The 14,476-nt window shown below is 48.4% G+C and overlaps 1 protein-coding gene across 4 annotated transcripts in view; it reads left to right on the top strand.

Annotated features, from left to right (window-relative positions):
• Positions 1-14,476, top strand: part of TfAP-2 (transcription factor AP-2) — a 235,686-nt gene that overhangs the window by 100,160 nt on the left and 121,050 nt on the right. For 2 of the 4 annotated variants that reach the window (XM_076520303.1, XM_076520304.1), the window contains one exon: positions 3,790-3,910. The exons of the other annotated variants lie outside the window; for them this stretch is intronic. In XM_076520303.1, the coding sequence (XP_076376418.1) occupies positions 3,790-3,910 (121 nt within the window). The remainder of the gene's footprint in view (positions 1-3,789; positions 3,911-14,476) is intronic. 4 annotated transcript variants of the gene reach the window in all.

Below are 14,476 nucleotides of genomic sequence, written 5' to 3'. Positions count from 1 at the left end.
CCGGTGGGTTCGCGTGCGTTCACGGATCCCGGTGAACGCGCGTTCGCGCTGGTTCAGCCCGAGGAAGAGGGTTCGACGTTCACCGGCCTGGACACGGAACGATGCCCGATCCAGCCGCGTCGCGTCGCGCCGCGCCGCGTCGGTGTATCCGCGGCACATGGCGTAGAGACGCACTATGAATATTCAACCGGGTAGCCGACATGGCTGCGTTCGAATCCATTATTCATTCGTGCTGCAGCACCCAGGCGATCGCTCGCTCGCTCGCTCGTTCGTTCGCTCGCTCGCGCGCGCTAGTCGCGTTTTCCGGCGAGCAGGATCGTCCGGTTAAGTTGGAGAGAGGAGAGACGCGACGGGAGCCGGAGGGATAGAGGAAGACTTATCGGAGATGAGAGGAAATCTGCGGAAACGGGGAAAAGCGGGGAAGGGGGCAGCATCGATAGAAAAACTGGAATCCCGCTAAAAATGTTATCGCAAGATTTTTCGCTCTGCTTTCATCTCCGTATGGTTACTCCGAATGCTTTTAGCCAAAGTTTTCTCTTGATACGGTTATTTTGGTTGCGGGCGGTGTCTTTAATGGAACATCGTTAGCGGACCGAAGATTTTTACGTATTTGTGCAATTTACGCGAATCGAATTACTGGAAACCGGTCGCAGCAACGAATATCGATGGCGTTTTCGCTTTATCCTCGCGACGAGGAACATTTTTGATCCTTCGGCGCTTCGACTGCCTCGCCAGCCGCTTCAAAAATTGCATAGAGTCGAAGCGTTTTATTTGATCGAATTATATTGTATGACATTTTTATACACACACACACACACACACACACACACACACACACACACACACCGGTACTACCTCCTTCGTTCGAGCATATATTCCAATAGAAATGATACGAAGTTTAGGTAAATCTAATCTTGTCATTATTAAAGAGAAGTATACGTTGATCGCGTGTTCGAGGCTCGGTAGTTCTGGTATTGGTCATATTTTCAATATTCTTACGTTTCGTGGATCCTGATCAAATTATTGGGTTGACAACTAAATAATTGCCGATTTGTTCAATGAAATAAAAATTTTCTTTTACTTGGAACGAAGTTTAATCTGTAATGTATTTTCCATTTTGTTCGATGACCTTTTGCCATCTCTCCGACAACTTGAAAATTCCACGCTCGTAGAAAGTCTGATCCTTTTCGGCCAAAGACTGAGTTAAGTGAGATTTTACAGCGTCATCGTCGTTCAAAGTTTTACCACGAAAGGAGTTGTCCAGGGATCGAAATAAGTGGTAATCCGATGGCGCGAGATCAGGGCTATATGGTGGGTGTAACATCAATTCGCATCTGCTGGAAAATGACACCTTTACGATCGACCGATTCTGCTCGCTTTTCCTTGACCGCTGCATTCAATTTGTCCAGTTGCTAACATTCACGGATAATAAAAAATAACATAATAATAATAATAATAATAATTTTATAATATAACATTTACGGATATCATAAAAATGGGAGTGAGAGACATGTATAACTGAAATCGGCAATTACTTAGTTGCCAACCCAATAGGAACGCTTAATAGATCGGTCTATTCTAACGATTTTCGCGAATGTATGCAGGAAGTTGCGCCGGTTTCTCGTCCGTGGAAATATTTAGCGCAAGAAATCGTTTTGAGGAAGGAAGAGGACTCGGCGGTCGCAGGATCCTCCTCGTGGTCTTCGCGTGCTCGTTCTACGTGGTCGCGTCGCTCTTCGGGATCCTCCGCTTCTGGACCCCTCCCTTATTCCCGGGGCCCGTTCCTCGTCGTTTTATTCGCTGGCGGGAAGAATGCGCTCCGTTCGGACCAGTAATCAGCCCGAAACGACCCGAAGTAGGGGCATCGCTTACGCAACAGAGAAACCCGTGCTCGAATTTTTCGAATTCCTGAATAAGCGAAGTCGACAGCGAATCTCTCGTCCGGACCCGAAATTTTCGAAAATTAGTCCACGTCTTTCCTCCCGGCAGGCCGCGTTTCTAGCGTCATTCCGCTCGATCTCTGCGGCTCCGCCTAACTTCGAATTCTCGTGGGTTTTAACATCTGGCGTCAAGTAAATTAAATTTCCAACTTGTACCTAGAGATTTCGAGTCGCGACGATCGTTCTACTAAAAATTATGGTCGCCAAAGAGTTAACAGCGTTTCGTAAAAATTGCACGGCATCGCGGAACGGTGCTCGTAATCGCGATTATAAACGGGTGGAAGTTCGGAACGGTGGATATTGCGCATTGTGATTTAACGTCGAGAGAACAAGAGACTCGCGGAGTTGCTATTTTGACTGGAACCGTGTGTGTCGTGCGGCAAAATGGCGGTGGTCCCGCATCAACGTCGCCGGTGCGTTGTGGAATTTACAAAGACAAACAGTGCTGCAACCGTATACAGCGTGCCTGCAGATGGAAGTTCCATTGTAAAGCACCTAGTGACAAGACAATAGCGAGCCAGAGGCAAATTGTTTAGAATCGCATCTGTTTTTCGCGACGGAATACGTTAAATCGTTCGCGGACGTCCTTGCGGCTAACGTCTCGTTCAATTTTTCTACCCATCGAACGAATCGTTACCTTCGTTTTCAAAAAAACAAAAAAAAACAGAAAAAAGAGAAAAATTCGACTTATTCGCACGCGAGATCCGCGCGCGGCCACCCGAAGCCAACGTAAAACTGCTGTTGCATTTTTAGCGCGTCGAGTCGCGCGAAGCGTCGAACGAACGAGTCGACCTTAATGGAATCAGCACGACGCGATCCGGTCGGCGGGAAGGGAAGAAAAATTTTGCAGAAGGCAGACTTCGAAGTCGTCGTACTAATTATGCTTTCTAACAAATGACTAGCGCACGGGTTACCGGCGACGATGCGTGTTTTACACGGGATTACACGCATTAAACACGAACGCGAACGCGGACGCGTACGCGAACGCTTTGGAAAGAGGAGGACCGAGGGCACCAGACGGGAATATAAAAGCGAAGCGAAACGAAACGAAGCGGAGGAGGCAGCTCCTCGCAGGAGGAACACCCGCGGTGATCTACTTACATCTGCATTAATGCGCCCCAGGACCGGCAACCGTCGAAGCAGGTGTTCGATCCTCTCGCCGCAGGATTTCGTGACAGAATTTTTCCTGAAACGTTCCGTTTCGTGTTCCGCGACTCGAAAGGAGAGCGCGTCGTAATTAACATCCGAGAAAAGCCCGCTGCCCTCTGTTATGCAAATCGCGTTATACGATACCGCCGCGCCGCCTCGAACATATGTTTATTGCAGAAATAGGCAGTCCGCGTCAAATATAAAACACTCGAGCGCGTCTATATTAACGCGCGTATGCAAACATCGTAAACGTCCAATTATACGAAATTATGCGCTTATAAATATGCTTACGCGCTTTGTGGACGCGTGTGGGTATTGTAGGCACGAAATACAAATATATTGCAGGCACATCGAAATATAATATTTCTGCTTATGCAGGGAGGAACGAAGCGTGCAAGCTTTCTACGATAGTTGCAGGAATTTCTCGTTAGAATCCAATTTATGTTTTCTATGCAAATACGGTAAATTTTGTTCTCAATTACCCCTCAGCTTGTAAACGAAAATGAACGATTTGGGAAGATGGGATACAATTATTCGACCCTCCGCGACCTCTTCTCAAATTGTGCATTTCTGCTTACAAGCTGAGGAACAACTGGAGAGAATTTACCATGCCCGTAATTTCTGAAATAATTGAACGTTTTCCATTCGATATGTGGTTCAATCGATCGCTAAGTAAGTGTTTCGCTTTGTTCTAGGTAAGTTGTGACCGGAGAACCGCGGTGAACGTTTGGATAGTATTTTCGGTGGTAAGGCTCAGAATGACGTTCAGATGCATGCCGGCCTTTCAGACACTCGGAGGCAGTGACTGCAGCGCATCTTGGGTAAGTGCGTTGTTTCTTATGCAAGCGGACTGTTGCAATTGCGAATCCACCGAGAATCCGTATGACTTTTTCTTCCTCCCATGAAATCGCTCGCGATCTTCCAATCTTTTTTCAGCGAATAAACATACCGTATCGCTGGATCGTATAATCGCGTCGTAATTGAGATAAATAATAAACCGTGGACCGTTAGAAAAATACAAAACTAGCGAAAAGAAATTTCCGAATAATCGTCGGATCCGAATGGGGTGAAAAATATGTTATAATTGTACGTATGAAAATGTTTGCACAGGTTGCTGTTTTCTTTGCATAATGATACCTTTCCGCGAGCACGGTCGTTATAGGAAGGGGCCAGCCAGTCGTCGAGTTAATCGGCCCGACAGCTGAATAACTGGAAAACGCTGAACGCGGAAATTTGTTAATTACTGATAATTACGGCGGCGTTATCTCGCGAAGCATCGACGAAAAGAATTGACGAAACATAGGCCACGTCCACCGGGCGGCCGGTCGCGTATCTCGCGAGTACATCGTTCGACACGGCACGTTAAGTCCATATGGTATGCTAACATGTTTCCCGGTTGCAGTTTCGAGAAATTAGGGAGAACGCGAGCCTACGAGGCTTGGACGTAATTGAGAGATCACGCGAGCCTCGTTCACCTAAACGAGAACATAATCCCTGCTTCCGACTCCTCTCGTGGCTCGAATCGGAATCTTCGATCGCGATCGGCGACAGTCTCCGCTCTCCGCTCCGAGAAAATCGAGCGACGCGAAATTCGTTCGGTTATTTTAGCCTCCGCTCGATATTACCTGTAAACTCCGGGCCACGGCCGATACTTATTACCGGTTTACGGTTACATTACCGGTTCTCGTAAATGCAATCACACTCGCGTATCACTGTGATCGTCCATAGAGATATCGCACGCTTAAAGCTTCCGGTCGTTAAATACGGATTACCGACGTTACTACGAACATTCCTACACGCGGCATTCAAATCACCCGGATAAAGACTTCTCCAGCGTTCGTGACAAACGCTGCTGCCTCTTCGAGCGAACGTTCTAGCAAGAAAAACCTACGCTTCGGGAAGAACAGCGGCGAAATTGAATTTCGCAATCTTTGCATCGAGGGTGCATTTGTTCGTAGATGCGAACAATTCGTTCCGACTAAAGAGGATAACGAGAAGTTCCAGCTCGCAACGAAGTAAGAAAAGAAATCGGTACCGTTTCGGACAAGCTACGAAGAACGGTTGGCAGATTTTACAATGGCGGGCGAGTTAAACAAACGTTCGTTGAAATTAAAACCGCCGCGCCGCGGCTCTCCGAGCGGAAACAAACCGTGCTTCTTCTCCATTATTTGCCAACATGCGGGATTACTAATTCAACGAATTTAACCTGCACAGGAAGCGGCACGCGGCTCTCGCCGGAGAGGTTCAATTAAAGATGGAGGGCTCTCTCCTTTTGTCTGTGCGCGGTTGTTTACTTTTTGCGTATAACAAGTATAACAATGTCGGGGGCGGTTGGAAGGCGTCGATAAAATTAAGCGGCACACGCGTCGCTGCATAAAGCAAACGTCTCCCGTTTCAATTGCTGTTACATACTCTCTTCGCTGGTGCATTCGTTAACTTTTCAGGCAAGTGAAAATTCTTCCGCGAATGAAATGCCGGGAATTCGAAAGGGGCCGGGACTCGTAGCGTGGAAAGAAAGGAGCCCCGGCGAAGCTTTCGGAAAGGAAAGGGTTACCAGAAGAATATGCTAGCTCGTCGAATACCGTCAGAATTTTCTATAGATCTTTAAAGAATTTAAAGAATAGCTTTCGTCTTGAAACGGTGCGCGATTTTCAAAAAAACGCGAAATCGAAGAAAAATTGAAGAATAATTAGCGGTCGATTGGAAGAAAGTGTCGAGCGGTTGCGACGGGTCAGCGAAAGGAGGATTCGCGGAATTGCGGGGAATTGCACGGAATTGCGGAGAAAACGAGATTACTGGAAGCCCTTTACCGCGAATAATTCTATGGGAATCCGTCTTAACGCGGCTGCGCGACCAAGATCTTCGCTGCCTAAGAATTCAAGCCTGCCTTCTTATTCTCCGTTCCGTTGTTATTACTTTGTTTCCTTTCTCCCCTCTTTCCAGGACGAGTAAATAACTCCCCGTCGTTTATTCAGCCCACCCCCGAGTTTATAATGGAGATTATCTTATTTGCGGTGAGAGCCTTGCCTTAGACCGCGCAGACGACGACTCTCGACGTCCGAGTTCTTGATAGAAAAACCACGGCGAACCAAGGAAAAACCGCGGGGCGAAACGATATCCGTCGGTGCGAATAAAGGAGAAACGGAGGGTCGGGGAAGGTTCGCGATGGCTCGAATAATATGATTTTTAAACTGGCTACTGTCTGCCTCTTCGCGGTACTTTAAATTTGCACTTGCAACGCCGCGACTACGAAATTCCGAGTGTTGCATTTCCGATTATCGCAAGGTCGACGAGATTTCGAGCTCGAAGCCTGTGCCTTCGGAATTCGAAATCTCGAGGTGACTACTTTAATTTCTCGATAGAATAAATACTATTACATTTCGCGCGCGCGCGTGATAAATGTTAGAGTAATTTTACAAAGTCGACAGCTATACAAATTCGTCGCTTTTAAAAGAACATTTCCCGACATCGAGACTGCAAGATCCATTCAGATTTTCACGCACGAATTTCTTTCTATACACGTGTATAAACCGACCGCATCGATCCTCGCGAACGCTTGGCAATTTAACTTTACCATTCATTGATCACGATTCGGATAGAAGCCAAATTTTGCCAGGGGGAAACAGTTTGGGCAAGTTGCCGGGTAAAACCACGTTTCTCGGTTAAAACAGCTGTCATTCCTTGAAAAAAAAGTTCGTCGCTCGTAATTGCAGGTCGAACGGCAACCTTCGGAACGAATAATCAAATAGCGTGTAAAAAGAAAAAAAGGAAAAACGTAAAAAGTAAACATCTTTTGCCGAGAAAAGGTAATTTCCTCTCCTCGATGGTTTTGCAGCGAAGTCCAGCGGCCCGGTTGGATGAATCAGCCTGTAGGTTTGTGCAGACCGTTGTCGGCACTGGTTTCCCCGATCGAAGGATGCACCGGGGGTGTCCGTTCGTGTTTCTAGTTGTCGGGTTCCGTCGACGAATCGCACGTAGAGCGCTGCACCTTGCAATTACGCGGAAAGGCGGTCCATCCACGCTCGCGGAGCGTAACAGGGCCGGCACGTTCTTCCCCACTTTCCCCCTGTAGCCAGCCCCCGTGCTGTTTCATTATTAATTATCAGGTCGCCACTATGTTATTAGTGCACTAGGAGAAAACGCCCGCCTTTCTGTTCGGTGAGCGGCGTGGCGTGGCGCGGCGCGGCGCTGAGCCGAGCCGAGCCGAGCCGAGCTGAGGCCGAGGACGAGGCCGAAGGAGACTCGATCCTCCAGCGAGACTCGAGACTCGAGACTCGAGACTCGACGATGATAAATAACGACGTGGCGGGTACACGCGCACGTACAATCAGCTGCATGGCCGTTTGAGCGACACGCAGGTGTAATTACTATTATCAATTAGCGAACGGGAGGGCAGATTTATGAATTAGGAATGCGGGGCTCCGCAGCGCCGGCCCCATAGTCTTCGCGCTCGCTGTCCCGCGCGTTTCTCTATCCCTCGACTCGCTTTTCCGATCTCGAGCTCGATCGATCGGCCGCTGTCGAAGCAGTTTCGCGAACGTTTTTGCTGCGAGGGCGTCAAGACCGCTGCCCGAGTCTGCCCGACCGCGGCGTTCCCGAGCGAACGATTATATTTGTTTTGTCATTTTTGCGAGCGTGATGGCGGCGCGCGTTGCTAATGGCAGGGAAAGCGGCGCGGCGAATCGTGGGAAGGCGGTTTCGGGTACGCTAGATGCGGGCACTCCGTCTTCTAGTTTTCGCCTCGGCTATCATTAGTTTTGGTATTTAACTCGGTGAGTTATGCGCATCGTTTGCTCGATTCCCGGCAGAACTCTGTTTTATTCGCGACAATTGGTAATTACTCGTTGCCGAGCCCGCTCGACGATGTTATTATCTAATTGCTCGTATCATCGATACCGTGCGAAAGTATCTCTATCGTGCGATAGAAATCCTTTCTTGCCAAGGAAAATTAATTGCGTCCCGATCGTACTTCGAGCGAACGGAATCCTCTCGTCGATGCAACAAATTTCTCTCTTACTGGGACAATCGTCGAACGATCGATAAAAATATGAATTCGCGAGGAGATCCGCGGTCTGGTCGCGGCTGTTCGTTAACGTCGAGCAGCGCTAATTATTTCGCGGCGCTGTATCGTTTAAAGAAGTTAAAAATAATTCAATAACGCCGATTTTCGTTGATCGCGATCGCGGCCGTCGCGTTATTGGTTTTGGGAATACCGAAAATAAATTTATAATGCACGTGGGAGTCTTGTGTCTGACTTCACGGTAGAGCGAGCGATTCGTTATCAGAGCACAGACTCGGCGCAGTTTCGGCCTCTCCACCGTTGCGAATCGATTTCTTTTATTATCGAACGAACTGCTTTGTGGATTCGAAATCAAATAAAATAAACCGCGAGTCTACATTATTTATAAATACGTTGCATTCGTTCAAAAGATGTGCCCGAGATCTGTCACGAATCTCTAACGCGAACTAACAAGAATGTGATAAAATACGGACGAGTAAAGATATCTCGTCGATGATCAACGATCTCTTCGAAGCTGAAACAGCGACAACAGTAGGACAGAATTTTTCTTCGCCCTAAAAATGGACCAGCGTCCGCACCCACCGGATCATCTTCTAAATATACAGGTTGTCCCAAAAATGTCTCGCAATTGGCGATCCGAAAGTGGCGGGTTCCTCGGGTCATTCGAAGCAACTTTTTCCTTTACAAAAATTTTCTCCGGGGCCCCGTTAACGAGTTATTATGAGAGGCGAGCTCGGCTGACACGAGACGACCGAGCCAATGAGCGGAACTAGGCTTCGCGCGCTGGTTGGCTAGGCCGTGTCGCGTCAGCCGTACTCGATTCTTATTGGTCACTGTCTTTCGTTGATAGCTCGTTAACGGTGCCTCGGAGAAAATTTTTGTAAAGGTAGAAGTCGCTTCAAATGATCCGAGGAACCCGCCATTTCCGAATTACGAGACATTTTTGGGACACCCTGTATACTGTGTTATAACTGCGGCAAGGTTGGATTTATTTAAAATGTCCATCCAACAGTTGCTCGCAGAAATATTGTTGTACAATCGGGAATTACAAATATAGGGAAGTACAAATTTCGATAATTCTCGAGCTAAAATCCTCTGTTCCGCCTGGAAGCCGCGCATCGACCGATTCTAAAGCCGCAAAGCGAAGCATCGATTTTCCTAAGGTCCGCGTCAGAGCAGACCGTTAAACGCGAAGTCGTCGCAGCAGCGCGTCGATCGCGCCGTTAAAAAGCCGGCATCGACGTTTCACTGCCAATTATTGTCGGGTAATTAATGCGACGTAATTAAAACGGCATAACAATGAGAACGGAGAAACGGCTGCAAATCGGCTGGCCTCGTCGCCGCGGTCCATGCGGCGCGGCGCGGTGCAACGACGAGGTCGCGCGCTAGACAGCCAGCCAGCCAGCCAGGCAGAGCGAACCAACCAAACCGAACCAAACCAGCCAACCAAGCCAACCAACCAGACCAGCTAACCAGCCAGCCAGCCAGCCAGCCAGCCAGCCAGCCAGCCAGCCAGCCAGCCAGTCGGCCGGCCGTGTGTCGTTAGCGTGTCTCTCGTTTTTCTCGCGTAACGAACTCATTTATTTCCACGCGGTAATGTACGACAATGCGGAGGTCGATCTACGACTCGCGCGGCCGCGAAACAAAGCGCGCGCTGCTTGGCAAACGAGCTGCACTGCACAGCCGGGACCCCGAGGGGCGGTGAGTATTTCATCAGAATTTACGTTGCATTTCACGCTGCTAATACCGGCGTAGTATAATTATAATTAGCGGGCTACGCCCTTCACACCGCCCCCTTCGGAACTTTGCCGCGGATATACCTGGCCGCGTATCCTTCGCCTTGATATCCGGCGAGCAACGACGATGGCGGCGCCGCTTCGTGGCCCTCTGCCATCCCCTGCCTGTTCTCCCGTTGCCGTTCTCTTCTTGCCGTTGCTTTCGCCCCGGCTCGTCTCTGCGCCGACCCAAACTTTCTTTCGAACGCATGATGAACGACAAGCAAACCTGTGGATTTAACCCTCGGCTCCGCGAGCACAGGATCATTCCGACCCGCCTGCTGGAACCGAGAGCCTGGCAGATGGTTTTGTTATCGTGCCGAGCCCCTCCGTTCCCCGGTGCCGGGTCGCTCCGGACCCGTCTCGCAAATCATTCCCGAGATCCTCCCGTGATTCTCGCCTGTCTTCGTTTCGCGTTCGGTTCGTCGACGACGGCGCGTTTCGGCGTCGTTCTGGGAAATCCGATCGCTGGACCAGCAATTTTGCGAACTTACGATCGATCTTTCGCACGTGAAATTTCGAACGGTAACAATTTTGCCGACTGCCCCGGAGCCGATCCGTTTCGAGGGTACTCCGTTAAACGTGCGAAAATCGATCCTAGACGACGGTCGGCTGCTGGAAACGTTTTCAGATTCGAGCGTTGCACGCAACCCTCGGAGAACATCCCCGAAAGCAACCTTCGAAGAGACCGCGCCCGAAGATTTTAGAAAACAAACGAAAGGAAAAAAACGGTTTCATCGAGAAGAAAATTGGCGGAGTGCGCGGAACAAAGGCGCCACGGCCCTCCGAAGTGATCGCCTTCTAAAATTCGAAGGGACGCGTACGAAATCCAGGACAGCGCCGTTCAAGCCCCGTGAACCTGGCAGGAACAGTCCCCCTAGCTAACCTCGAAGCGGAACTTCGCAACGAAGATTCTATCGAGCCCCGTCCGCGAGGGCCTATCAAAATATTCCAATCTGGAGATAGCTGGTACAGAAATGCCGACGATCTGAACGCCGATCACGCCCCGGTCTCTGGTCAAAGGATCTCGGAATGGATCTCGATCCACGAAGGCAGGCGGTAAAGAGTAGGCGACGGGGAAAGGGAAGGTGGAGGAGGAGGAGGAGGAAGAGGAGAGAGGAGAGAGGGAGGGAGGGCACGGCGCACATGCAAAACAACCACCGTTTCTCTCTCCTTGTCGGCCACTTGCCGCTCCTCGCATCATGGAGTTCTATGGCCAGTGTTTTTGCACGGCATGACACCGGCCAATCGCGCAAAATTACGTGAAGAGGCCGAGGGAAACCGGGGAAAAAAGAGGAACGGATGATGGAAGGAGTGAAAAGGAGGCGAGCGGAGGAGCGAGAGCCACGAGCTGCGAGAGAGACAGAGCGAGATAGAGAGGGAGAGAGAGAGAGAGAGCGAGAGAGAGAGAGCGAGAGAGAGAGAGAGAGACGAAGAGAGGGTGGCGGTCTGCGACTGCGGCGGCGGCGGCGGTGGTGGTTCTGGTTGTGATCGTGGTTGTGGTCGTGGTTGTGGTCGGGCGGTGGTTGGGCAGGGGAAGAGAAAGGGAGAGGAAAAAAGAGAAGAAAGAGGGAATGGTGCGCGTGCCTCGGGGCGAAGTCTTGGGCCTCGCGTGCCCAGGCATGGCCTCGTCGTCTCACTCCTCGGACTTGGCGGTCAGAGGTCATCATCGAGCACGAGCCACCTTCGGGTTCTCAACCTCCCCTCGGTGTTGCCGACGCCGATATAAAACTGCCTCATTAAAGGTGCTCGCAAATTCCGAGCGTGCCTCGAATCGAGACGAGCAGCCCGGATTTTACGACGGTCTGGCGAACAAGAGACCGTCTTTCAACCCCTTGTTCCTCCTCCACCCTGCCCCGGTTATGTCGCCGCCACTGTCAGCCCCCTCCACCGTCGAATATATTGGCCGGTACACCCCTGCCAAAAAGTATTCCATCCAACGGATCGGTCCTTACCATTATATGTATTTGTAGTTACGGTAGGTCCCAAAATTAGCGGCACAGTCCCCTTCCTATCTATAATAATAATAAACTGTTATTATATTATATACTATATTATATAATATAATATTATATTGTATTATATTATATTGTATTATATTATATTATATTATATTATATTATATTATATTATATTATATTATATTATATTATATTATATTATATTATATTATATTATATTATATTATATTATATTATATTATATTATATTATATTATATTATATTATATTATATTATATTATATTATATTATATTATATTATATTATATTATATTATATTATATTATATATTATAATAATATTTGCAATATTATGATACCTAATAATCTGCAACATATGCTATTCTTTCCACAAAGTTCCCGAATTACACGCTTCGCCAGTCTAGGTAGCTTTAAACTCTGAGCGATCCAACGCCGTTTCGATGCAGAACGGTAACGTTCGTAGCCTATCGCGTTGCTTTATGAACTACAACGAAGCAAAGGCAGACGCGACAGGCGTGTAAAAACGCCGATGCTCGCAAAACGGTGGTGAACGTGCCGGACACGGGAGTTCCCGGCCGACGCGGCAGGTCGATCCTCGTCAAACCCATGACGTCACAAGAACCGCATCCACTTATCTCCGCGACCTCTCTAAACCTCGTCCGACACCCTTTCTCTCTTAAACACGTCGACAAACTAGCACGCGAGATCGGTAATTACGTGGGCACGTAACGAATGTTCAGAAGTTGGTCGCGCATTAGAGCCCTCCTCCGACTGGAAGACGCGCACGATCGCCGTTAACGAAAATCCCATGGCGACCCGTTCACGGGACCGGCGACCGATTCATTTTGCTTAATAACTGCAAATTACAGGCTATCGGCCGGGGTTCGAGTCCCGACGGATTCCCTGAATTTAACCGAGAAAGCGTGGCACCTTGTGTAACTTTGTCTCGTCTATCGCAAAATCCATTTCTTTCCCCTTCGATCGATAGCAGAAGACGCGGAGATCGCGTTCTCCGAGTTTCAGGTAGAAGATCGAGATCGTTGTTTCTATTATAGATCGTGAAACAGTGACGCGTCTCGCTGATAGATGTATGCGCTTACCGAACATTATTTTTCGTGATTTTTCGCGACACGAACGAAAAATGTCCACAAAAAGTTGTCCACGAACAACGAAGTCGTTTAACCTTTTAGGTACGGCTGAATTCTGCGCGAGGCTATTACTCTGGGCGACAGAGTCTGATATGTACTGTACAGAGTGTCTGTATATTCTGTCTGTATATTGTTAACAGTTATATTGTTAAGATAAGTCTGTATATTGTAAATCGATGCGAAGACAAAAGAAGTATGAAACAATGCATATGAAGACGAATATTTGATTCGAACGATGACCGAATGAGCTACTAGAGTAAGCCACTATAGTGGCGCGTCGTCCAGAGAGACGACATCCGCGGAAGCCACTATAGCGACGCGTCGTGCCTAAAAGGTTAATATATGGAACCGGAACTAGGAAGTTGATAAAATTCTAGTAAACGCGTAAAAAGTATCGGATCGAGTGCTCGCATCTGTTCGGTTGCAAGAGATGCCGCAAAATCGAAGCTTTCGTCGAGGAGAAAAAGAAATCGAAGGGAGGACATTTTTCCGAACCGAAGTGTCGGCTTGTAATCACGGTAAGTGGCCTTTCCGCGTTTAACGCCGTAAACGTCGGTCGAGCTGGAAGCCGTTCGCGATCGTTCCCCGATCGCGCATTAAAATGAAAGCTCGCTCTCGCACGATATCGATAGGACGCGGCCGGTTTTTCCGTGGAACTTAACGGGAACGGTTTTAAATCATACGCTTGAACCGATCATTATAGAACGTCTTGAATCAGTTAGGTTTTAACAGAGGGAGGAAGGAGCCGGTTATTTATTACCGTCATCTAGGCGGAGACGCGCCCCGCACCCGCTTGCCCCCTGCGACCGCCCTCTTTTGATCGGGCAATTAGGCGGCTAAACGTATGACCGCGGCGAAGACCGGTTTCCACGGGGCGTATGAATTTTCGTTTAACAGATGCGGATGGTCGTGTTTTCCCTGAACGCACATTGCTGGAGTGTAAACGGGGTGCAAAGAGAATGCCGGAGAATCGTGGCCGGGAAAGATCGCTTTCGGATGCATTGTATTCTATAGCACGTTAGGCTACCAATAAATACCGCTTCAACGTTCAGCTTTTACCGGGCTAATTACTTTTGCAGCATTAAATTGCAGAATTAAATTACGAGGGATGTACGCGGGTGGAAACCTGCACGGTATTTTCATCAGGGTCGAGCTAATTATTTCAGATAAATTTGGAGCGGTTGCAAAAGTAACGGGATAAATAAAAATAGATTGCGCGAACAAATTTAACGTTGGACTATATTTTATAGCTGTTCAGGGTTCGTTTTCAAAAATAAAGATATTTAATTTATTTCCATATTGGTCGAATAATTGTCTATCGTTTTATGGGTCGTTTCGAACGTGACAAATTTGAATATTTAAATGTTGCGAAACTTGCTGTATATTTGCAACGATGCTCTCAAGATAACTCGGGATTCGTAGGTAAAGGCAGAGATCTATAAAGCACGGATCCAGAAGCTCT

The sequence above is a fragment of the Megalopta genalis genome, chromosome 3 (assembly GCF_051020955.1).
Source record: "Megalopta genalis isolate 19385.01 chromosome 3, iyMegGena1_principal, whole genome shotgun sequence".
In the NCBI taxonomy this organism is placed as follows: domain Eukaryota; kingdom Metazoa; phylum Arthropoda; class Insecta; order Hymenoptera; family Halictidae; genus Megalopta; species Megalopta genalis.
The sequence above is the reverse complement of the archived record's forward strand: the minus strand, read 5'-3'. Positions and strand labels throughout refer to the sequence as shown.